The sequence below is a fragment of the Podarcis erhardii genome (assembly GCF_964252035.2).
Source record: "Podarcis erhardii genome assembly, chromosome: 4".
In the NCBI taxonomy this organism is placed as follows: domain Eukaryota; kingdom Metazoa; phylum Chordata; class Lepidosauria; order Squamata; family Lacertidae; genus Podarcis; species Podarcis erhardii.
The window spans coordinates 100,348,901-100,374,742 of NC_138508.1; the positions used below are offsets into that span (position 1 = coordinate 100,348,901).

General features: G+C 41.7%; 1 protein-coding gene and 2 long non-coding RNA genes across 9 annotated transcripts in view; 1 reads left to right on the plus strand and 2 right to left on the minus strand.

The window, feature by feature from the left end:
* KLHL1 (kelch like family member 1) overlaps positions 1–23,028 on the plus strand; it is a 129,844-nt gene extending 106,816 nt beyond the window's left edge. For 2 of the 4 annotated variants that reach the window (XM_081858113.1, XM_081858115.1), the window contains exons 9-11: positions 14,058–14,270; positions 19,055–19,229; positions 22,519–23,028. In XM_081858113.1, the coding sequence (XP_081714239.1) occupies positions 14,058–14,270; positions 19,055–19,229; positions 22,519–22,578 (448 nt within the window). In that variant the 3' untranslated portion in view covers positions 22,579–23,028. The remainder of the gene's footprint in view (positions 1–14,057; positions 14,271–19,054; positions 19,230–22,518) is intronic. The other 2 variants (XM_081858114.1, XM_081858116.1) reach the window with 1 other exon arrangement.
* On the minus strand, positions 277–14,051 carry LOC309339972. The gene is made up of 3 exons (XR_014155716.1): positions 13,680–14,051; positions 4,508–4,554; positions 277–419 (listed from the first exon to the last, which is right to left on the minus strand). It is a non-coding gene; the product is annotated as an uncharacterized lncRNA (long non-coding RNA).
* Positions 16,817–25,190, minus strand: LOC309339874. Of its 4 annotated transcripts, XR_014155590.1 has the most exons (5): positions 24,959–25,190; positions 23,390–23,542; positions 22,101–22,621; positions 18,207–18,309; positions 16,817–16,927 (listed from the first exon to the last, which is right to left on the minus strand). It is a non-coding gene; the product is annotated as an uncharacterized lncRNA (long non-coding RNA). The 4 variants fall into 4 exon arrangements; XR_014155591.1 differs by lacking the exon at positions 18,207–18,309 and having other exon boundaries at positions 24,959–25,188; XR_014155592.1 differs by lacking the exons at positions 16,817–16,927; positions 18,207–18,309 and adding an exon at positions 21,705–21,999 and having other exon boundaries at positions 24,959–25,187.
* Between the last annotated feature and the right edge of the window lie 652 nt (positions 25,191–25,842).

Consider the following 25,842-nt stretch of genomic DNA (forward strand, 5'->3'; position numbering starts at 1 on the left):
CCTGGAGGCTGTTTGCGGACAAACGCCGGCTCCCTCGGCCAGCAAAGCGAGATGAGCGCCGCAACCACAGAGTCATCCACAACTGGACCTAATGGTCAGGGTACCTTTACCTTTTAGTCACATTTAAACTATGTCCACTTAAAGTGAGATGACGGAACTATTACAAAAACAATTATACCTGTGTGCTCAGCTTGAAAGTAACAAGAAAAATAGTTAATGGCTCATGAAATCAGTCTTCTTTATAGTGTTCTGAACAAGTGAAATTAAAGAAAGTGTTAGGGTCCACCAGGATAAGTAAATAACTGTGCGCAGTGTCACCATGGGTCCGAGTGGGTCCTCCTTCACTTCTTCATTCAGCTTAGGGACAGAGGCAGGAGGACAAATGTGATGCATGAAAGGGGTTTAAGTATCTGGCAGAGCTGTAAAAACAACAGACGTTGCAGCCTTGCTGCACCTGCAAGGAAGTATGTACAACTGAACTGAGTGCTTATTACATAGCATCAGACTGCCTGAGATTTTTAGTGTAGTTGATTCTCTGAATGATACCTCAAGGAGCTAGCAGCAGATGCGATATCTCGGGACTGAAATACTAACTTATACTAACATGGCTCTCTCAAATACCCATTCTTTTATACTGAAAACCCAACTTTTCCTTTGCACATTCAAGGCTTCTCCCTCCAACATATTAAACGTGTTCTTCAACAGTTCTGCACTCAAACAAAACAACTAAACAAATGCACTTTTCCCAAAATGATTTTAATAAATAAAATAAAACCCTGCTTTATTGTACCTTAAAGGCAACAGATGTCACCCAGTGTTGTCTGAGAGCACTTTAACTTGCACAAGAAGACTTCATGTTCCTTTCCATTCCCTTGCAGCCATCTCCCACCCCAACTTCTCCAAATCTGCTCTGGAGATTTGGCACATCCTCTGGTGCAGACTAAGGCATCCTTCCATTCTGACAACATTTGATTCAAGCAAACACATTTATTGTGCCATACGCTACATTCTGTTAGTTTAAAGATGGCACAGGTCCCCTGTTGTTTGTATGTTTATATATGTCACAATAAACTATGATTGATACTCCACAGAAACATAAACTCATTGAGTCGGCTTCAAACTGTACTCTGCAAATCTTGATTTATCACTGTTAATATTTCACTGGATGTGAGAGTCTTTACCCCTATTACCGGTCTAAGCTGATAAAACAGTTTGTGCCTTCTTATCAGAAAGACCAAAAATATAATTAGATTATTGCTATAGGTAATATTTAATTCCCCCGTCCCCCGTTGCTTTTTTTCCTTTTGAATTGCTATATATATATTCCATTGAATGGGAAATGTCACTAAATATCTGCAGGCTGCAGGGTTGTTTTTTCCCTCTAGCCACACACATGAATGAAAAAAGCAAGCAAGATGCCAAGGGAGTTTTTGGTGACAGAGTAGAACTGTCTCCAAACAGTTTTGGAGACAGGGCGGATAGTGCCATCACATATGTGATAACTGGTCTGCCAAACAAAGGAATAAATATGCAGTAACTTAAAGCTATTTTACTAAGCTTATGCTTGCTCCTGAGTAACAGCTTCTGGCAAATTCTGACACGTTGACTACATTATGGAGATGCTTCTTTATCTGCCTGGAGATTGTACCCTTCAAAGTCTGGTACTCTAGTAGTCTAACAGCATGGAAAGTCTCTACAGCTGCAATGGCATAGAGACTTTCCATGTGGTTGTCACAAGTTACAGTTTCCATGTGAGCCTGCTTGGTCTGGAATGTATAGTAGCAACAGTCAGTGATATTTTTCTAGAAAAAGAGGTGCCAAAGCTCACCAGGAACACTTTCCTTGTTCTCTTACGGTGGCAATGGTGCCCACTTGAGAGGTGTCAGAACTGAGTTCTGGTGAGTTCTGGCTGGGGAAAAAAGCCCTGGCAGTAGTGATGCGTGTAGCTATATTGTTAGGAAGTTTTTAATGTTTGTTTCTGTCCTTAATATTCTGTTGGGAGCTGCCCAGAGTGGCTGGAGAAACCCAGCCAGATGAGTGGGGTATAAATAAATTATTATTATTATTATTATTATTATTATTATTATTATTATTATTATTATTATTACTACTACTACTACCATGTCAGGCTAAAAAAATTGAGGTTCTTAGGATTAGGAGACTAAATTAGAGTTGCAGTTATCATAGTACTTATCCAATACTTGTTAATGATAAATTTATTGCACACCTAAAAACAAAAGTAGCATTAGGCATATATAACTTTTAAATGCTAGTCCATATATTTTGAGTATATCTAAAAATAATACTTCAGATAGGACATTGTGTCAAGTCTCACATTGCCCATTCATCCATAAACTATAGTTGACTTTCTAATTGGCATTGCTCCACTGCATCAAGTGCTGCTGAAATGTTTGAGAATAGCTCAAATGGACAGTTCTGCTTTGACTGCACAACTTTGTTCTCCCTCCAAAAGAATATTTTTTAATATAAATTTATTGTCACATTTAACCAGTCAGCTAAAATGTAAATTTACTAAACGATCTTGTAAGTGCAGCTCTGAAACCTCTGAGGAAGTCTTCATTTGTTATTTTTCTTTCTGTTTTGTGCATAGCTAAGCACAATGAAAATCTACGGCTTTTATAGATACTGTCTTTAGAGGATATGGATATAAGTCCACAATTTTAGCAATATAAACAAATATCAGTTGTGGTTTAAGGTCAGATATTTTCTATAAATTCCATATGGTGAAAGTTTGCTAAGTACAATGTTAAGGCATAAAAGTAGGAAAACCTAAGTCCTGAAAGTAATAGAAAGAGAAAATTAAGCAGTTCTTGGTCTGGTGACCAGCTTGATAGCCTCAACCCTTACATGATTTCATAAAAAGATCAGAGATCTCAACAGTCCCTTTAACTATGTCATTTGTCGGACACCCCAGTTAAGTTTTTTGAATCATTGTTAAATGTCATGATTTGAACTTTCTCCTCCTTCATAAAATATGAACGGCATTGTTTTCAGCAGAATTAAGTACAGTGGTACCTCGGGGTACATACGCTTCAGGTTACATACGCTTCAGGTTACAGACTCCGCTAACCCAGAAATAGTGCTTCAGGTTAAGAACTTAGCTTCAGGATGAGAACAGAAATCGTGCTTAAGACATCTTAAGACTCCGCTAACCCAGAAATAGTGCTTCAGGTTAAGAACTTAGCTTCAGGATGAGAACAGAAATCGTGCTTAAGACATCTTAAGGCAGCCCTGTTCAGGGATGTTTTTAATATGTAATGCTGTATTGTTTTTAATACTGATTGGGAGCCGCCCAGAGTGGCTGGGGAAACTCAGCCAGATGGGCGGGGTATAAATAATAAATTATTATTATTAGTGCTCTGGCGGCACAGCAGCAGCAGGAGGCCCCATTAGCTAAAGTGGTGCTTCAGGTTAAGAACAGTTTCAGGTTAAGTACAGACCTCCAGAACGAATTAATTCCTTACCCGAGGTACCGCTGTACAGTCATACCTCATGTTACATCTGCTTCATGTTACGTTCTGTCAGGTTATGTCCCACAGCGACCTGGAAGTACCGGAAAGGGTTACTTCCAGGTTTCGCCTCTCACGCATGCGCAGAAGCATAAAATGACGTCATGCACAGAAGCGGCAAATCACAACCCGCACGTGCGGAGACGCGCCGCTGCAGGTTACATTCCTTTCATGTTGCGAACGGGCCTCCGGAACGGATTCCGTTCGCAACCAGAGGTATCACTGTATACAAATTATTATTCCTCTCTCTCTCTCTCTCTCTCTCTCTCTCTCTCTCTCTCTCTCTCACACACACACACACACACACACACACATTTTATTTAAAGTCATTGAAATTAGTTCCTTTCGATATAGATCAGTTGGTAGAGCATGTAATATCAGGGTTGTGGGTTCAAGTCCCACGTTGGGCAAGTGGACTAGATGAAGCTTGGGGTACCTTCCAACTCAACAAGTCTATTTCTATTATTCTATTTAAAATAGTCAAATCTGTTTACAAAGGTAATAACAGCAGCAGCCATCTTATTTTCATGATTCCATGTTTTCCATGGTTCAGTAGGTGCCTTTTCTTCATTTTGCAAACAGTGTTCGTTTTGCCTCAACTCTGGATATAATGCAATTTACCCACAGCTACCACTAGGGAGCAGGTTGCGAGTGCTTCTCTTCAAAGTTCTGCAACTATCTCTCCTGTTGGGCTCCCTGTGATGCTCCTAGGCCATTTACTTCAAGCTATCTTGATTTGTTTTGGGGAAGTATCCTGTGCTTCAGTTGCCTTGAGTAGAAGGCATGGGAAGCCCACAACCTGACATGAATGGCTCTGTCCAGGTTCCTGGTGGAAGCCTGGCAAGTGGAAATATATTAGAATTCCAGAATATGCTAGTTTTTTAAAATAATAATAATAATCTGATGTTATATAAAACATCAACATTGAGGAGTTAGGAGTTCTGAAAGCACTGCACTTTCACAAAGTATTTACTCACCTAATTTTTGCAGCAGAGAAATACTGCTTTGAGAGGTACCATAAAATCTGAAATGAAATTAAGGAGATACATTTTATTCTGATAGATTTAATTATTAGAAGCTCTGCTTATATCAAAGATTTGCACATTATTCCTTTACTAACTCTTCCTATTACGATGCTTTAAAAGTGATCTATGGCTTCTGAGCCTCTTGTTAGAACAGATCTTTCCCCATTCTATTTTTAAATAATTCTGTATGTGTGCATTTGATAGAAAAATATCTTTAACTTCCTTTTATTGGAACTGAACTTCTAGACATAAACAGCCTGCTTGGGAGTGACTCTCAAACAGAACAGCCACCCACTGAGTGAAGTGTCAAAAGTCACAATTGTGGTATACCTTAGGAGCCCTTCACACATATACAATAGCTGTCTTTCACAACCCACAGAGAAAAACTTCTGCCTTTTATTGATTCTCCGCCTCCCAAAAGCAGGCTTTTAAGTACTTTATAGTTCCACAGGCTGATAGTGCTTATATCAAGTATAATGGGCTGCTCGTTATTGATTACAGAGAAATAAAACAAATAGACATTTCAGGGGGGGGGTTGTTTTTGTTTTTTTACAAAAATCTTTGAGACTCCAAACATACAATTGACACCCTTGGGTTCATACCAGGAGATGAAACTCTCCACACGGGGGGGGGGGGGTAATGGACAAGATCTGGAGCAGAATTTTCTTCCTGTCCATTCCCCCCCCCCCAAAAAAGTAATACAAATTTGCAGAATTCTACCCAGCAAATTTTCCAAATTAAACAGCGAAGGGGAAAGAGTTGTGATAAGACTAATTAAACTTCTTAGTGGGATTCTGCACATACCTGCTTTGATACTGCTACTTAGAAGCAAAACTGCCCTTCTGGATCCTGCCTCTTGATTTAATGGACCCCAGTAGTCAGGGACATGAGCCTCCCCTCTGTTAAATGTTGGGAGAAACTGCACTAACAAAGAAAATATATATATGAAGAGCCAGTGTGGAATAGTGACTAGAGTGTTGGACTAGCACCTGGGACACCAGAGTTCAAATCAGCGTGGGTTGTCAGCACCCGGGGCAAGGCAAGTAATTTGCGCCCCCTAACCCGTGGATTTGCACCCCCTAACCCTAACCCCCCAGATGTTGCGCCCGGTGCGGCCGGCCCCCCCTTCACCCCCCACGCTACGCCACTGGTTCAAATCCCTAGACAGCTGTGAAGGAATACTGAAACAGGAGCCTTTCTTTTAACCATTGTTGTAATGTAAATAGCTGTAAACTATACAAAAGTAGCAAGCAATTGTTATGATGACAGGATAATGGTAAAACACTGTGGCTCGTCCTACAGGAATTTAAACTACAGGAAGCTTTGCTTTGAAAGTCAGTTACAGAATCGATTCCTCCACTTTGTAACCCATGGCAGATGAATTAACCTCTGGTGAGGTTCAGCACACGATTCTATTTGAGTGGCTGCTTTATGAAAGGACATTTGCTGCTGCTGCTGCTGCTGCTGCTGCTGTTGCTTGGAAGAAAGAGCAGAAAATGCTTCTAAATCTGCAGGAACTGGAACGGGCAGGTGTTCCTGCCCTGAACTGACCAGGTTGTCTTTTCTTCCCTATGAGCACTTCCCTTCTTTATCATTCTGAATAATACACCTTTAGGAAGTCACCTTCTTGAACTGGCCTCCTTCCTTCCCCTCTGTTTTGCAGGTTAATTGCTGCACTGGTAATATATCTTTTTACAGCGATATGTCATTTTGTTTCCTTTACTACCTTTCAATTTTCCTTACATTTGTACTTCTCCTTCTGCGGCCTGCCACACTTCCTTAAAAGTTTGAAAGGCATTTTCTTCCTCTTCTTTTTCCGCACTCTTTGCCTACAACTGCTTTATTTTCAGGTGGGGGGGGTGAATCCCCAAAATGAAACTGCTCTCTTCCAAACACTTTCTATTAATTTAGTGACCACCCACTTCAAGAAAGATGTAGGTTTTTAAAAAATCAAATATACATAGTTGCTGTTCATTCTGATTCCACTTTCTCTGTCTCCCTGTCTCTCCCTTCCCTTTGTAAAGAGCCTGTGTTTTATCTGCATAGCCATTCCATTTCTTGACCAGAATAGTATGATGGACAAAGCTATCCTAATAGTGGGTCTTGTGTTGCAGCCAAGGCCCTGCTGGTCAGTCTAATTATTATTATTATTATTATTATTATTATTATTATTATTATTATTTATACCCCACCCTCCCCAGCCAAGGCCGGGCTCAGAGCAGCTTACAAGCAATAATGAAAACAAGTTGAATGATTACAACTTAAAAACAAAATTAAAATACAACAGTGTAGAAAGTGGTTCGCATCCCCTTTTTCACCTGGGCGTCCATGGCTGGATCTGCTCCACACACATCCCTGCAAAGCCCTCTTTTGGCTACCACTGGCAAAACACTGCTGGCAGTAATTTCCCACCCACCTGGAGGGCACAGTGGGGTTACAGCAAAAGCCCTCCCTAACTAGCAAAGCTCAGCTGAGGGATGCCTTCACCTAATCCTGTTCCCCCCTCCGTTTATCAGAGAGTTAGGGTTGGAGCTAAAGAGGCTATAAATGGCTCAAACATACAGACTCCAACACACAAACACTAGTAGTCCCTTGCACAGAGGTAGCGAAATCAACCTATATACACATCCCACAAGAAGCAAATGAATGAAAAGCACATTTTAGGACCATTAACCATTCTCAAAGGTAAAGGTTAAGTTTAGTTGTGAATGACTCTTGGGTTGCGGCGCTCATCTCGCTTTATAGGCCGAGGGAGCCAGCGTTTGTCCGCGCCGCAGACAGTTTTTCTGGGTCATGTGGCCAGCATGGCTAAGCCGCTTCTGGCTCAATGGAACACCAACACCAGAGCAGCGCATGGAAACACTGTTTACCTTCCCGCCAGAGCAGTATCTATTAATCTACTTGCACTTTCTGGAGTGCTTTCAAACTTCTAGGTTGGCAGGAGCTAGGACCAAGCAACAGGAGCTCACCCCGTCACGGGGATTTGAACCACCAACCTTTTGATCGGCAAGCCCAAGGCTCAGTGGTTTAGACCACAGTGCCACCCTTATTTACTTGTAATCTAGACATTATATAATGCAAGAAGTGCAAGCGCGACAAATTTACACAACTTTACACCACGTCATACAAGCCCATCTCTCTCACAAAGCAAAGTGTAAGGCCTGAACTATGCATGCCCAAAGTTGAAGTGCTAGGATTCTGACGGGTAGAGTAGACTGTCTGAACCATTAAAAACTGCAGGTTGTGGGTGCTACTTTTAAATATATATCTTAACAACAAAAACACCATTGCAAGCAAACAGTTAGTGCACCAGAGGGGAAAGCCCAGTCCAGGCTGCTTGGTAGAATACAAGATTATTATTTTCCTTGCGGAATATTTTCAAGACGGAGCATTTTAAATGTAGCATCCCCACCAACTTTACTTGCAGTCTAAAGTGGTTTAGAGAGTGATCCTATGCAGTAGGAGCCGGCATAAAGCAAGTTGCTATAAATTAAGCCAGCATAAAGTTACTAAATTTCCAAACCCTCTGCCTAAGCCTAGAAAGAGGGAAAGTGACCCTTTAAAATAGTGCTTTATGAGGGGTTGCCAGGTCACTTGTCTGAGTTGAGCAGACTTAGGATCTAGGCCCCAGCCCCAGCCCTTTCTGGTCTCATCCACATCACAACCTCATAACACCCCTTTTAGGGGACTTCAACCTGCCTTGGCTCAGCCAGCAGAGCCCTAGCTGAGCTGGGATGGGCAAATTACACTACTGGACATCAGCTGGATCTTCAGTTGCTCATTCTGGTGAATCTTGGCATAGGATTCCCCACTACATTTATATTCATATAAATACAATGCACGGTTCAGTGCAATTCAAAGCAATGCGTCAATGAACAGCATTCAAGTGCTACCACTTTTGCTTATCTGTCAGACATGAAATTCAGATAGGTTTGAGCTACATCACTGGCCTCATTAACGAAAGCGATTGTAGGCTATTAATAATTGGCCCAAGGAAATAAGCTATTAGTTGAATTTAAAAATATACACTATTCGATAGTTGCTTCGTGGTGATTGTGGGTTTTCAAAGAGTTATACTTCTCTGCCTTTAGTACGCCACTTGATAAAACGTATGGTGACATTTTCTTTTAACTGAATCGAGACTCATTCATAATTCAGTGTGTGAGCCTGATCTTTAACACCTTTTCTCATCAATGCACTTTCCTGGAGTGCAGCTCCTGAAGAGCCCTGCATGCAATCACTATGTTCTGCACGTTATCTCTGCTTTCTGAATGAGTATATTCTGAGCAGAATTAAATCTTATAAGGTATTGTACATAAACCTCCCAGGAGACTCAGTCTCGCTGGAAACATGAATGACTGCTCCCCCCCCCCCCCAATGCTATTCTGTTTTGGTGAACAAAAGCGAAAATTCCTCCTATCAATGAGTGGGAGTCTTTGCATGTATTAACATGTAAACCATATTAGGCTTCATACTGTACCCACTTTCCTGAGAGTAAGCCTCTGAGTTCAGTGGACTTCTACGTAAGATCATGCTGTGACACTTCCTTCATACTCTCATGGGGTTTTAGTTACATGGAGATCTATTAAAATGGAATCAACCCAATGAATCAGATAGATTGCGATTGAGTAATCAGCTATAGGAGCAACCCATTGCTCAAGAAGCTGGCATAAAGCAAGTCAGTGTAAATTAGGTTGGCATAAAATTATACCAGACTCGCTCAGTAGAGCATGAGACGCTTAGGGTCATGGGTTCGAGCCTCACATTTGACAAAAACATTCCTCCATTGCAGGGGGTTGGACTAGATGACCCTTGTGGTCCCTTCCAACTATACAATGTTATGATTCTGTGAAACCTCGTTCAGCAGCAGGGCTGCTGCTGTTGCTGCTCTTCCTAAGAGCCAGTGTGGTGTAGTGGTTAAGAGCGGTAGTCTCGTAATCTGGTGAACCGGGTTCGCTTCCCCGCTCCTCCACATGCAGCTGCCGGGTGACCTTGGGCCAGTCACACTTCTCTGAAGTCTCTCAGCCCCACTCACCTCACAGAGTGTTTGTTGTGGGGGAGGAAGGGAAAGGAGAATGTTAGCCGCTTTGAGACTCCTTCGGGTAGTGATAAAGCAGGATATCAAATCCAAACTCCTCCTCTTCTTCCTAAGCCTTGCAAAGGGAAAACAATAGGTTAAAATAGTACCCTATGCAGGTCATAGGATTTGACCTAGCTGAGCTGGCTAAGGATGCAGCCTAAGTACACCCCCCCCCCCCCCGTTCAAATCCCTGCAATGGGGTGAGTTCCTATTGCTCGGTCCCTGCTCCTACCAACCTAGCAGTTCGAAAGCACGTCAAAGTGCAAGTAGATAAATAGGTACCGCTCCGGGGGGGGGGGGAGGTAAACGGCATTTCCGTGTGCTGCTCTGGTTCACCAGAAGCGGCTTAGTCATGCTGGCCACATGACCCAGAAGTTGTACACAGGCTCCCTTGGCCAGTAAAGCGAGATGAGCCCCACAACCCCAGAGTCGTCTGCGACTGGACCTAACAGTCAGGGGTCCCTTTACCTTTTACACCAGTGTTTGCTCCGCCAACTTTGGCTGAGCTGGAGTTGGGGTCTTAATGCTGACTGAGCCCAACTGACCTGGGAATCCGCTGGCTGATTGTGAGATCCACAGCATCCTAAGTCGCTCATCCTAATGGAACTTGCCATAAGATTGTCCTCTAAGCATTCTTTTCAACACACAAGTATAAGTCCTAAAGTACACTATTGATCTGACTCTTATCTCAGAAAGTATGGAAGGAAAAAATGAGAATCATTACTTGGAAATTATTTCATAAGACCATGGAGTATTCGGAACACTATGTTTTCAGAGATTCCAGATAGAAAACAGCATGATCAATGTCTCCTGAATGAACAAAGTGGATGAGTGTTCTATCTAACATGATTGATCTGTCAAAGAATAATATTACTGAAACGCCACTATCCGGTGCAAAACAATTGCATGAGTTAGTTAATGATCTCGAGATGGGAGGAAATATATTTGTTTACAAAAACAAGCACAAATAAGTACACCATGATGTTAAGGAAATGAAACAATCTGTTGTGACAGGCAGCTTGACAAGTAAGTTGCGTTATGCATGGAATTATTCCCCATCCTCCGTTTTTGAAGTATAATTCAATAGTTTGCCTTGTTGCTGTGCTTACTGTACAAAGATTAAAACAATCCATTGTAAAATAAGAATACATTTCTACTAAATCATCCCCCGAAGGAAAAGGGCCAGCGCAACTGCATACAATTTTATGTATTGTATTTATATTGCACCTTTCCTCTGATCCTAAATGAATCCCAGGAATACACTTACTTGGAAGTAAGCTCCACTGAACATTGTAGGGCCTACTTTCAAGTAAACATGCATAGAATTGCACGGTTAATTAGGTGAGTCCATTCAGCTTTCTTAAGCATCCTTTTCAATGCTTTCTCTCTTGAGCACTACAAGTTACTGTCAGCTGCTTTCCTAGTAAGGTAGTAGTATTTCTGTGACACAACTAACACCTAAGGTAGATCTGCTGCATGCTTGTTTTCTCACTGTAGAGGTCTTGGGCTCTTTCACATGCTTACCGATTCAGAAATCCAATGTGTATGGTGGAACAGTGCCTAGGAATCTGCCACTAGACCTACAGTGTAATGAAGAGTTGCACAACTTGTTTTCCAGCTGGATGAATTCAACTTGCTGGTCATGCATGAAAAAGCAGAATCAACCCCAATGCTGCAATCCTGCCTATACTTACTTTATCTGCTTGTCTAGGAGTTCAGGTGGGATGTCGTTGCTGCATGGTGCTGCCATGGTAGGTTCAGGGAGGTTGCCACCTTCCAGTCACGGCCTGGGGAGGGGATGGCTGGCACTGCCCACCTCCGGCCATGTCAGACCCTCAGGACAGGATGGGCAGTGCCCGTTCAGGCAATCAGAGGCTGGGGCTTGGGGCTGCATCCCAGCCCCAGCCTATTTAAGGGGGTGGCCAGGTCACCATCTTGGCTGATTGTTGTGGTATTTTTCCACCCAGTCTTTAGGAACCCACCGAGGGGGAGGGGAGGAGTGGGCACGTTGCCTATGGACCTTGCTATAGTTAATTTGGTCGCCGTATTAGGGGGCCAGGGAGGAATTTTCTCCTGCTAGCAAATTTGCTGGCTTATAGGTTTTCGCCTACCTCGTAGCAGCCATCACTGTAGCAGCGGATGAGGCATTCGGCTGGATCCTTAGTCACAGGGGTACCCCGTTAGAGGGGTCCAGGAGGTTGACGCTGTCCAGGGGTCCCCTAGGGGAACAGTGGTCCAATACACCTCTCCCAGTGGTGGCCTGTGCAGGGTTGTGGCATCCAATCTATGTTGGATGAGACTCCCCAGCACAGGTTTGACCCTACCAGGTTCCCATGAGGTAGCAGGCATGCATGCCCAATGCCTTAACCAAATCTACTCTTTCTGTAATCAATAAAGTTGTGGCTGAATCCAACCCAATAACAATCTCCTGTGTCATTCTTGTGGCCCTCCCTTCAACCTGCTACGGTCATTAAACACCTGTGTCTGCAAGGGAATAGGTTCCATGCAACTCAGTGAGATTTACTACTGAATACATATGCAGAGTGTTGCACTGTGAAGCATGGTATTTAATTAGAAGGCATAAACATTTTGATGTGGCTGTTCTTTCAACTTGCATTCAGTCTTAAATATGCTTGTGGGTTTACAGTAACGTATACTAAGCTGCTTTGGTTATGCCAACCACTACAATAATGATTTGGTTCTTATAAATTGCAGATTAATTTATAGAACAATAAATCAAAATCAGCCCAGTCACTTGACATCATTTCGCTTGGAATCAGAATGTGAACATAGGTAAACTATTCTGAGAGAACATTCCTGTTGTGAGACCCACATCATACAAGAATTTCCAGATTCCCTTGGTATTTATGGTATGAAGCTGATGAGAGGACCTCAAAATGCCATGCATTCATAAGATACAGTAGGAGGAGGAGAATACAGCTTCATTAACAATGAAACGTTAAATATACATTTAACTAGCTGAGAATTTATGAAGTACTTAGGACTATAAAAGCTTCCAAGTAAATAATTCTTTCACTGATCGGAGGTTTTGCATCCCAAATTGCTCAGTGCTTGGACTTTAAAATGCTCCACATTTCTATAAATTTTATTATTCTCTAGGCAGTGCACAACAGGCAACAAACTGTGAAAGAATTCTTATAAGAAATGCATTCAGTGTGTCAGCATTGTTAGACTGCAATCAGAATAATTTTCTCATGTGCACTTATATGGGGTGGAACCAATTATGTTTTATTTGCCCTGGAGCAAGCTTCCAAATGGATTTGGAATTTTAGTTACTGAACACTTTACCATCGCAATACTAAGTAGTCTTAAATAATTCCCACCCCCACCCCCTGATTTCTATGTATAAACCAATCCTAAATGGCAGTCTGTAAGAAATTATGTCTCACAGTTGACATAAAAGAGTATTAATGCTCTGCGACACTGAAATTGAGAGTTGGTGTAGTTTCTGTCTACACCATAAGTAAGCACCATTAGTACATACCTACTCATAAGTAAGCCCCATTAATTTCAATAATATGCTGGTGTTATCTTTCGCTGAGCTGGGCTAGGGGACTTAATGCCAGCTGAGCTTACCATAGGCTTGCCCCCTCCCCCAGTGATGAATCAGGAAATTCCTGGTTTGCATCACCTCCAGGGCTGTAGCTAGGGGGTGGTGAAGTGGGCCCCCACCAGGCGCGCAGGTGATTGGGGGGGGGGGCAAAACCAGCTAAAAAATATGTCCATAAATATAAATAATTGATTATTGCTTCATAAGAAATGGCTTTAAACAGAGCGTGAATTGAATGGATGGGGGGTTGGGGGTTGGAGGAGAGGTGGAAAGAAGAGCTAATTTGTCCGTGGGTAGGGGGTGCAATCTCTATGGCTCTGCCAGGGGCGCAAGATCACCTAGCTACGTCTAGCTATAAGGGCCAAAAATGAGAAATGGGTGGATTTTGTATGCAGAAATGTAAGGGTTTGTTTGTTTTGTTTTTAAAATCTCTTTTCATAGCTATTCAGCATATGGTTTCAACACATTTTTACTGTATGAATTGTATGAGTGCAGTGGCTGACCCCCATTTTGGGCCTCCCAAAGCCTGAACTGCCATGGGGCCCCCTTCGCAACCAGCAATGAGGCTTTCAAGCTTTGGAATTGTGGAAATATATACAAGGAAAAAAATGAATCCATATGAGTCGTGCAACTCAGTTTGGGTCTAGTAGCCCCCAAACCTTTCAGCAATGTTTTAAGTCGCTTCTGGGGCCCCTCTGGGATTAGGGGCCCTGGAGCTTAAGCTCCATTAGTTTCACAGTAGATCCACCCCTATATGTAGATTGTAGATATGGGGGGAAAGGAACATGTTTCTCAGTTTTGTTTCTATTACTGTACGTTATGCTTAGTAATTTGTATGTGGTTTATTTTAGATTATATTCAGTTGGTGGTCGAGATGGAAGTTCTTGTTTGAGTTCTATGGAGTATTATGATCCCCACACAAACAAATGGAACATGTGTGCTCCAATGTGTAAAAGGAGAGGAGGCGTTGGGGTGGCTACTTGTGACGGTTTTCTCTATGCAGTCGGAGGCCATGATGCTCCTGCCTCTAACCACTGCTCCAGACTCCTGGACTATGTTGAAAGGTACCCATTCTGTATGTGTTTTTACGTAGTGATTCTGAATGTAAACTTGACTGTTCCTCCCTTAAACATCCTTAGATCTATAAATATGTATTCCGTTGTCTTATTGCTTGAATTTATTAAAATAAACTCTTAAAAGATCAGCTACAGGTTAATTGCAATAAGAAAAACAATATATAAAGCTGAACGTTGTTCTGAAATTAGTTATTCCCAAGTACAATAAATACAGCCCATTTTTAAGCAAAGCTATCAATATTCTTTTCTCCCTTGTTAATTTCATCATTGGAAATATTTCTAAAATCTGTTTATGCCGATCAATAAATGACAGAGATGTAACACTTTCGCAGAATAATTTGTGCTATATACTTCCAGTTAAAAATGGCTTGTCAGCTCTTTGTTCTTTTCTATCAGAATTGATTCGAAACTTCCTTGTAATTAGACCATTGCTCTACCTGTTACGATAACCCCATTCTCTGACATCTGGGGCATAATAATAATAATAATAATAATAATAATAATAACAATAGTATTAATAATAATAAACAACTTTTATTTGTATCCTGCCCGCCCAGGCTGAGACGGGGCTCAGGGTGGCTGACATCAAATATATAACATTGGTATAAAATCAAACAATAATTAAATTACCTCCTAAAAACAAGTCAGAATCAAATTGAAATCTAATTAGATGGTTTTCCGCAGGATTAGGGTTGGGAACTGTAAATGTTCATCAGGCCCAACTGTTTACGCTGTTCTTATATGGGTCGGTGAGAATTCTGGGAAGCCTCTTTCATACTAGTTCTTATACAAAAAAAGAAGAGGGGTCAGGCTGATCAAAGGCGTGGCGAAACATCTCCATCTTGCAGGCCCTACGGAAAGATATCAAATCTCGCAGGGCCCTGATCTCTTGTGGCAGAGCGTTCCACCAGGCCAGTCAAGGTCAGCCTAATCTCCCTGGGGCCTGGGATCTCCAAGCTGTTATTATTTGCAGACCGTAAGGTCCTCCATGGGGCATGCCAGGAGAGGCGGTCCCGTAGGTACAAGGATCCTAGGCCATATAGGGCTTTAAAGGTTAAAAGCAGCACCTTAAACCTGATCCTGTACTCCATCGGGAGCCAGTGCAGCTGGTATAGCACTGGATGAATGTGATCCCGAGGCGAGGACCCTGTAAGGAGTCTCGCCGCGGCATTTTGCACCCGCTGGAGTTTCTGGGTCAGCTTCAAGGGCAGCCCCACATGGAGTGAGTTACAATAATCAAGCCTGGAGGTGACTGTCACGTGGATTGCAGTGGCGAGATCAGGGCGAGAGAGGCTTAGCTGTGTTCTGCAGAGTGGAGGAGCACTTTTAGCTCTGCCCCAACACTTGAGTCCTTCCAGCAATAAATTGTGTGTTGCGCACAGTTTTCTGCAGAATAATTCCAACATAAAAGAACCTGCATTACCTTATGTTAAAGGAAATACAGTTTCGGCAAGGTGATTCAAACATGTAGAGGTTACATGTATTTAAGCCAGCAGAAAGGATGCCGTAATTCAAACACTATTATAAAGGCTTGTTTCCCCTCTGCTAGGCTTAGGCCGGCTCAGTGAGAGTGAGTTTTGTTCTGGCATAGCTTTACACCAGCTTAATTTACATTTGTTTTCCTTCATGCCAGTTTCTTTCGTATAGAATTGTTCCCCTGACTTGTTATCAGATGATGTGTTTATTTATCTTACCTTACCTTACCCCTTCAAAAAGCAAGCACAGTTTTTGTTTTAAAAAACAGTGTGTTACAAATAGTTAAATATTCCATTAAATTAAGACTAAAGGGGGCATCGACCTCAAGACCATTGCAGTGCTGTGGGTGATGGACATATTACAATCAATATCAGCAAGTGTGTGTTTTTATTTCCACACGCCTGAGGGAAATAAACCTTAATACTGTGCTTTTTGCAGGACTGTCCTTTTCAACCACAAAGAAATCAAGGTGAAAACCTACAAAAAGAAAATACTGTCCAAACAAGAATGCCACCTCTTTTTTTTTTTACCATCCTTTTGTTTTTTCTAATATGCAAGTAGCAAGGGACTAATAAAATACTTGGAACTCCCCAAAACAGAACGTAAAATATACTAGTGTAGTAGTTCAAATGTTGCTGTCAGGGAACTGCCATCAGTGTTGGAGGGAGAGAACAAGCTCCAGAGGGATTCCAGAGAGCTTCCCAGGATGGGGAGAGGCAGCCAATCTTCTGGGGAAGAGAATCAGAGTAGCACTAGTGGAGAAGGGGGGCAGATGGGGGAAGCGGCGAGGCGGTCCCATGACTCCTTGACGGGGACCAGCGGGGAGAGTAGGGGTCCTCCGCTGCCTACACCCTCCTTGCGCAGAAGGCTTCTGTGCAGGGAGAGTAGGAGGAGACTAGGCGTCAAAGAGCTTCTTTGCTGGAAGAAGTTTAAGAAACGTCCACTGATGGATTCTGCCAGCAATTGAGACAGCCACGGGTGACAGAAAAGGTTCACTCAGGCAACCCAGCCAGGTGTTGGCACCGGCTTACGCACGAGCAACCCCTAGAACCATGACAGTTGCCTTCTTTTTTGCAATGCTGTTTCTTCTGCTAAAGAAATGGCTGCATGCTTCATCTCTGTAATAACTTGATGTGCCCCAGGGTGAAGCAGGAGATATCATAAAGTTCCTGAATACAAAAAGAAATCAATTTGAACGACCAAGCTGAAGGCAAGGAGAAAGGTTTTTGAGCTTTCCACTTGTTAAAAGCCCTTACAATCCCCAGCATCATCTATAGTGAAATAATTGTTATGAAAGTCTAAAAAAGTAATTTCTCATTAATATTAATTGAAATTGGAAAATATTGAGAGCTTTTATTACAGTGCTAATCATAAAAAATGCCTAACGTTCCACATACAGAATGTTTTAACAAATGAAGTAACAAAAGAAATGCTTTAAGTGCTTTCACAGGAAACAATGGCACCCAATTAAATCCTAATGGAGAATTAAAAGTACGTTAGAAGGTATTTTTACAATCAGTATTTAATATAAGCTGACAATAGTTGAATATCTTTTAGGAGATAATTCTTACTAAATAATAATATTTAACCCACTGGAGATGCTCACATTCTGTGCTACTTGGTGTTTGCATACTTCATACATTTTTTTAATGTCCTGAGATGTACAGTGGTGCCTCGCAAGACGAAATTAATCCGTTCCGCGAGTCTGTTCGTATAGCGGTTTTTTCGTCTTGCGAAGCAAGCCCATTGACAGCTTAGCGGATTAGCGCTATTAGCGGTTTAGCGGCTTTTAGCGGATCAGCTGATAAGCGGCTTAGCGGCTTAGGAAAAGGGGGGGAAAGGGGGGAGGAACCCGCAGGAACTTGCAAGACATTTCGTCTTGCGAAGCAAGCCCATAGGGAAATTCGTTTTGCGAAGCGCCTCCAAAACGGAAAACCCTTTCGTCTAGCGGGTTTTCCGTCTTGCGAGGCGTTCGTCTTGCGGGGCACCACTGTATCTATGAACCAGTTCAAATTGATGGGAAGCATATAGCAAATTTAATACGCTTGATAGCCAACTGTGAAGTGAAAGTGGGCATTTAATCACTCTATTCCTTACCCAAAATGGTTTGGAACTCAAGATTCAGAGATTGTAAATGTTACCTCACCAGCAGAATCAGCTTGCAGAATTCACCCATGCAGGGAAATGTGGAATGCATTTACAAATTTGTACGTATCAGCCATCTTGATATTTATAACCTACAATACTTTGAACCCATTGCCTGAAACCAATTTCTGATTACATTAAGATTGTAATTATGCATGGCATTTGAATAAGTGATAGGATTAGGTCCAGTTGTTACCAGTCGGGCACAGATAGACACTGTCTACTGAAACTCCTGTAGACCTTTCACCATATGAGTTGCAAGAGTAAACTGAAGTGGGGATTCTGAGTTTTAAAAGCCTTTACCTAGAATTTGGAGCTACATACTAAGCTCTCGCACCTCGCTGAGATAACCCTGCTTGGTGAGCCACCATTGCATGTTGGGTAATCTGGTTCTGATGGAGCCTTGCTGTAATGGATAGTAGGGGAGGAGGGACTTGATTAAACAGCGAACTAATAGGGCTGGTTGGGACTTAAGGTGTAGTACATAATAGCCAATCTTAAAAGCACTTGAATGGCCAAAAGGAACCTAGTGAAGATACCTTTGTGAATTCAGTATTTCTGGCATGACAGTGTTAGGATTGTCCTACTCTCCTGTAGGACTCTGGCAAAGACACATGTCCGACTGGCATGTTCTCTCCCTCCTGGTCGATCGGGAGCTTCAAAAGCTTTCTTCTGCCTGAACATCACAGCAACTGACACCATGAAGCATCAGAACACTTAGGGATCCGCAGAGTAGCACAGAGTAGCTGTGCAGAGTAGCACAGCATTTTGGCTAATCTACTTTTATTTACATATAGTCCACTTGGAGCATTCTGCTTTAGCTCCTTCCTCTTTCTCATTAGACAGGAAAGAGAGAAAGAACAAAGGACAATAGTCCCACTTCACGGAACACAAGTAACATAAATATCCTGTTTCCGTCACTTCCCACACTGTGGAATGAAAACATACACTGTCATGTGATAGACAACAGTCTCATGACTGCAAACATGGAGCAGGAATCTCAACAGACAGACCCCTCCCCCCCTTGCAAAGAGATTGATTTTGGGAAGTTCATGACAAATGAATGAACAAATAATTCTGCTGATGTTGAATATGGGCTGGATTGCTAAATATGTTCTTTCATGAGATATACCTTCCCTTTTGTTGTGCAGGTATGACCCCAAAACTGACACTTGGACAATGGTAGCTCCACTGAGCATGCCCCGTGATGCTGTTGGAGTGTGTATCCTCGGTGATAAATTGTATGCAGTAGGTGGATATGACGGGCAGACATACCTGAACACCATGGAGTCATACGACCCCCAAACTAATGAATGGACACAGGTAGTTGTGTGGTTTTATGTTTTGTACAGTTTTCACAGAAGGCTTGTCGGAACTAGTGGGCAGCGAGGATCCCCGCAGCTATGCAATTATAACTGCTGTTTAGCTTTCTCTACTGTATGAGTTCTCCAAAGAGAGAGAAACCAAGAAAAAGTTATATAAAATGGCAGTATCTTGTTATCCATATAACCTTATTTGTCAGATCTCTCATTGGAATCCTTTTTTCCTTTTTTTTTTTTTTTTTGCTTTCATATTTTACAATACTTCAGCTTGAAAATACATCAGGGTTTGTTACAAGTCCCTGGTGTTTCTATTTGTGACGTGGGTGTCCCCCCCCCCCAGTTTTATGTTTTGTGTACGTAAGATAGCGTTTGTTTTAAAAGTACTTTCTATTAACTACAATTTAAAGATTGCGGTGACTATTTTCCAAAGCTGTTGTTGCATTGAAATGGTATTTCAGTTTTATACCATGATCTAATCCATGTTTACTTGGAAGGAAGCCCCATTGATTAGAGTGGGACACCTTCCAAGTAAGTATGTTTTGCAGTTCTTGCCCTCCAAACATCCCAGCGAGGGAGGGCATAATTTCTTCCAGGAAATGCAGTCTTGCAGACAGCAGACTGTCTGAAGCACCCCACTGAGCTTATGCTTGGCTTAATTGGCATTTGAAGCAACGTCTCCCAAGGTAGTTGTGGCAGACATTTTGAAGCCAAGAGCCAGTGGCCTCCAAGCAAAGTACAATAGGAATTGGAAACAAGGGGGTGCCCTTGTTGTTTCTGTTGTGTGCATTGCTGCATCAGGCAACAAAGCCCATGAGTAAGGATGCAGACTTTCAGCAAAAAGTCAAAATAATATCCATTTGGTCTGTATCATCCTTAGAGACTTACTATTCAGCTTGAATTCACAGGAAGAGAAATATGTTCCTATGGGAAGTGTTAGGACATTTTTCTATATGGCAACTATGAAGTCTAACAGATTAAAAATTGCTAGGCATTTGTGGCAAATTCAAAAGTGCCAGCTTTTCTGTTCCTACATGTCCCAAACCTTTATTAGAAACTTTATGAGTGTAGGATTATTTGGTAATTACTATTTTCATTTCAATGCTATTTTATGTATGCTTGCAGGATGGTATTTAATGTCAGTTCTGCTCAGAGTAGACCCATTGAATTTAATAGACATGATTAAGGGAGCAATCCCACACACAAGAAACTGGCATAAATTAAACCAGCATAAAATTGCACTAGATCCAAACCCATGTTCAGCAGCATGGCAGATGGAACACAAGACTTTAAAATAGTGTTTTGTGCTGGGTCACCAAGTCATGTGACTAAGCTGAATGGCCTTTGGATCCAGGCCATTGGATCCAGGAAAATCTGCCCCTCTCTAGTCCCACTCCCACCATGCCTCTTTTCCAGGGATTGTGCCAGTTTAAGATCCACTGGACTTGGCTCAGCTGGCTGGGTCCTGGCTGAGCCAGAATGGAGGAGACACCTCTGTCTGTGCTGAGGGTAAGGGAGTTAAAGGTAGCTCACTTAAAAGCTTGAATTAGAAGACTAGAGTTTATTAATTATACTGCTAACTCACAATCTGTCCCATCAACTTGCCTGTCCATTTGTCCATGCCGCAAGCTTGTAATGTGAGAAGGGGAATCTGCTAAAACCGGGGTTAGGAATCTTTGGCCCTCCAGATATTGCTGAACTGAAACACGCATCATCCTTTGCCATTGGCCATATTTGCTGGGGCTGATGGCAGCTGTAGTTCAGCAGCATCTGGAAGGGCAAAGTCTCCCCAACACTGTGCTAAAAAGTCTGTCTCTCCTCCATATGTAAATGCTACAAATCTGGAGCTTACATATTGTGATTTAGGATCATAGCATGTGGATGACAGTTTTTACTGAATATAAGAAGGGTGTGCCTCCGAGCTATTCTGCCTTACAAGAAAGGCAAGAGCACGTGGCCCATTTGTTAAAGTGCTATCTTGCATTTCTTGAATCAAACCTCTTGCAGATAAATTATATAGCAGGAAGGAAAGTAATTCTGACCTGGAAAGTCAATGATTTAGCTTTTGGCTTTATATTTCATCATTCACTCTATTCCCAAAATCATAGGAACAATTTCAGTAAGTATAAATGTCACAAGAATAGAAATGTGATACATGATATGCAATGAATGTAAACCAATATATTTCACTATGCTCTATAGGAAAAAGTGGCAATTCCAGAGTTCCACATACAGTGGTACCTTGGGTTACAGATGCCACTAACCCAGAAATAGTACCTCAGTATTAGAACTTTGCTTCAGGATGAGAAATTGCGCGGCGGCAGCAGGAGGCCCCATTAGATAAAGTGGTACCTCAGGTTAAGATCAGTTTCAGGTTAAGTATGGACCTCCAGAATGAATTAAGTTCTTAACCCGAGGTACCACTGTAGTTGAAATTACTACTGCTTACTGTAGTTTTCAGACGCCACATTGCAAAGTACACTTTTTACTTGTGTCTTCATTTTATTTGTCAATTTGTTTTTAACGTGCCTAACTGTAGAGAACATTAAAACGTTGCTTATAAATTTAATGAAAACACATACAAATAAAACTTATTTCTTTTTATATATTTTTCAAGAAGCCACCAAAAGAATTCTCTTGATCTGAATTGAAGTCAATTCCCCCCCTCTTGCAATTCTCTTAGTAAGAGCCATCCCTTAAGCAAAACAGTTCCAAATTTTCAGGAACTCTTCCCAGAAGACTTTTCAATGGAGGGAGAATCAGCCTTTTCCTATACCCTGTTAGAATACAGGGAAACATGATGAGCAGAGTCTATATCGCTTGAGCTACTCACAAACAAACATTCATTAACCAGGGTCTTGTTAAATCATCTACTTACCAGTGCAGAAGGCAGCACATTAAAACAAGCAAGCATGAATGCTGTGGAATACTTGGAGACAGTTAATGTATACATGTATGAAGCTGTAACAGTTCCATAATTTAAAAGGTTATTAATGAGTAACGGAGAACAGGATTTGTTAGCTGCAGTTTGCAGATACTGTAGATCCTTATGTCCCTCATAGCAGTTGTGGAGGCGAGGCACTAGGCCAGGGTCTTCAACTCCAGCTCATAACTTCACCACCAATGCAATGCTTCCATGCATAACAAGCAGGATGCAGCAATATTAGGTTTCCTGTATAATGTGTTGTGGAATTACCAGTTGCTTGTTTTGACACCTCAGAAGTACATGCCATAAAACTGCAGCCTTTCACTTCCAAATGTAAACTCTGAAGCTGATATTTGTTTCCCCTCTGCAGATGGCATCTCTGAACATCGGAAGAGCTGGGGCCTGTGTTGTAGTCATAAAGCAGCCATGATTTTTATCAGCGGTGGATTTTATTGACTTCTAGGTGGATTTTTCTGTCAGAGAAACAAGAAACAAAACTTTGTTGAGCATAAGGATCAATAGATACACTCGGCACTCTATTGACCACAACTTGAAGAAGTTTAAAATGGGGAGGAAAAATAATGAGGATTTGATGCCTTTTCCAGTCATTACACACTGCTCAGTGGCTGAACAAGGAAAAATTGACCAGCTGTTGTAGGAGCCCCTCTATGAACACAAAAGGGGCAAGTTCAGATACTCCTCTACAGGCTGTGTAATGCAGACGTAGCAAACTAGCCATGCCCAAGACCAACTTTTCAAAAGGACTGGAGCAGCTTAATGAATGGTTTTCATAGCACTAGACATTTTAACTCTGAAACCGTCATAGCACACTGTCACTTTTTAAACCATAGTTTTATTAAAAGAAAATGTAGGTAACTGATTTATTTTTCTGTCTCTCGTTCTCTCTCAAGGCCTTATCTTGAAATGGTTTACTCTCTCTGCCATGTACTCAGACAATAGACAGGAGAGAATAATGTTTCCTCCTGAAGTAATGACTGAAGGTTGGAAAGGTTTAGCTTCTTTCTTCATCAGAAATGATTCAACACTAACAACACATTGATCGTTTCTCTGATAACGGACTGTCCCTCCCACTAGAATTATGCATCATCTCTGAGATTGCACTGATGCTATGTTCTGTGTTTGCGAAACATCTCGACACCGAGGGAAGACTGAGCCTTTTGACCCAATGGGACTTTGCTACAAAAAAAAGGAGATCCAAAGGAACACTTTCACAAATCTACCTTAACTTCTTATGAAAGCATGTGAATTCTTGTCTCTTTCAATGCTTTTACACGTTTCCTGCATGTGAGAAGCTTGTGGAAGACAGGCAAACGTCAGCTCATCACATCATATAAAGATAACATGCAGCAATTCTAAGGCAATTCCATTGGGGCCTAGAAGTGCAGTAAGAGAGACAAAAATGTTATAATGCTTATATGTGTTTCTTGATCCCATCATTGTTCTAATCAAACTCGGTTTAATTTTAATTACCATAAGGATCATCCATTTATTGTTGTAAGTTACTGAAACTAAGGGATGAACTGGTCATTATGTGGCAGAAGACTAACAATCTTCTGACATGTTTTAAAAATTTGAAATCGTCCAAAGGAAGCTGCCAGTTTGAGTGGAAATATAGCAGGGAAGGAACTGCTTAACCTTTTTCAGCTAGACATTTTTCCTGTTAAAATTCCTACTGCCAGGTTGCCTTCCCAACCAGAGTAAATATATATATTTTATTCCATAAGCAAAAGAGCAGCAGGGAGGAGATTTTGAGTAGCAAAATAGCCAGGAGAGAAAGGTTTATGTAGCCCATTCCTCACTTCAAACTGGGAGAGATTTCCTCAATTCTTTTCCTTTTCTTAAAAAAAACCCAAAAACCTACAGACACAACCGCATTGGAAGACTGCTACATAAGTCTGCTATGTAATATCTAGTTTGTCCCTAAGGGATAATGCATCAGTGTGTACAAAGACAAAAACATTGCAAATCAGGTTGTTTTGGCATAATGTGTCTCAATAGCAGAGCACCTGCTTTGCATGTACGAAACCCCCGCAAAAGATGTCCAAACCACATGGATCACCTTGCCTTTGCAAAGTTCTGCCTTGTCTACGAATGAGCTGCATAAGTCATATTGTTGTGGTTACTAAATGCCCTCAGACTTTACATGAACGTCACTGTTGGCTGTATTGTGTCATAAGCATGATTGAACTCGTATCAAGGCACCAAAATGAGTCTGGTTTCAATAGTAGGTGTAGGAGAGTCTAATTACATGAATGACCTCAACTGTAGCAGGGATAAAGCTTTGTGTGGAGCTCTGATGGGTGCTGCTCCTTGAGCTAGTTTGGGAATGGGGGTGGGGGAAATGTGAGGTTTTCCCATTCAGACCCATCTGCTAGCTAAATAAAATATCTGTGTCCCAATGACTGTCTGTTCAAGCTTTTTCATTTTCCAGACATCTGCTAGTAGTAGACTGAATGTGGGATAGCATGGTGTATAATTCTGTAATTTTTTCCTAATCTGAATTCTCTATAATAATAAGATGAAATAAGTGTGTAGGGATCCCTTGAAAATAGAAGGCTAGAGGGTGAGATGTGCATTAGCCCTACTTGTGTGAAAAAGAGGTGACTCCCTCTCAGCAGAAAATGTCACATAACCACATCTGTTAACTATATTTTCCAATCAGAGTTGGATTCTGTGCACGTAAATCAATTAATGTGTTGCCATGTCTACTTAGCCCGTGTTTGAAAGATGAAAATTCCAGAGATAACTAAGAGACAGGATCAGGAAACTTTATTTTCCCCAGGGCTTACCCATAGTGTATATGATATTTTCCATGCTACTTTGCTCATAAACATCAGAACTCGGTGAGACTTTTTCTGCCCCCCCCCCCAAAAAAGGACTTTTGCTTGAGCAAAGCAACATGGAGCTTGGGGAAATAAAACCTCCTGTAATTGTGAAGTTTGCAGAATCTCTGCCTCCATCACTTGAGAAATCTCAGTTATAAGCTGGATTCTAATCACCACCCTTTGCGATAGCCCTCTATGTTTGTGTTGCCATGGTTACCAATACACTTGCTTCTGATTCCAAAACTTTGTATATACTCACATTCTCATCTGACTTCATTCTTGCAACCATCTTTTCTGGGCTTGGAAGCAATTATTGATGCTGACAACCTGTAGCGAGGAAGTACTAGGCATCTAGAGCAGTATTTTGGGACCCTCCCTCCTGGTTGTTGTAGGTGTTCCTACCCCACACCCCTCAAAAGATAGCAGTGTATCCCAAAAACTCTGAGCTTCTGTTAGATTATCAGTGGTAGAAAACACAATAAACAGCAAAATCAATAAATCTGAATTGCTGAACATTTCCTGTGGAAAGAAGGAACAGAATATTGAGTCCCAACATCACAATAACACCATTATTATTCTAACAGAATCTCTCAGGTAAAACGCAAAGCCTAACTCTTAGACAAAAGTTAAAAGAATGTGATACAACAGAGAATCATGGCCAGCGCCTACGGTGGATTTAATCAGAGCTACAGAAGAAAAAAGACAGAGAAAAAAATCCTGAGGTTTTGAATAATCTATCTGATCTCTCTGTGTAATGCAGTGATAGAAACGGGTCAGAAGCATGAAGAAAGTTGCTAGAGACCTACAATCTGAACTTGCAAATCTTGAAAACGTGATTGCCATCTGAA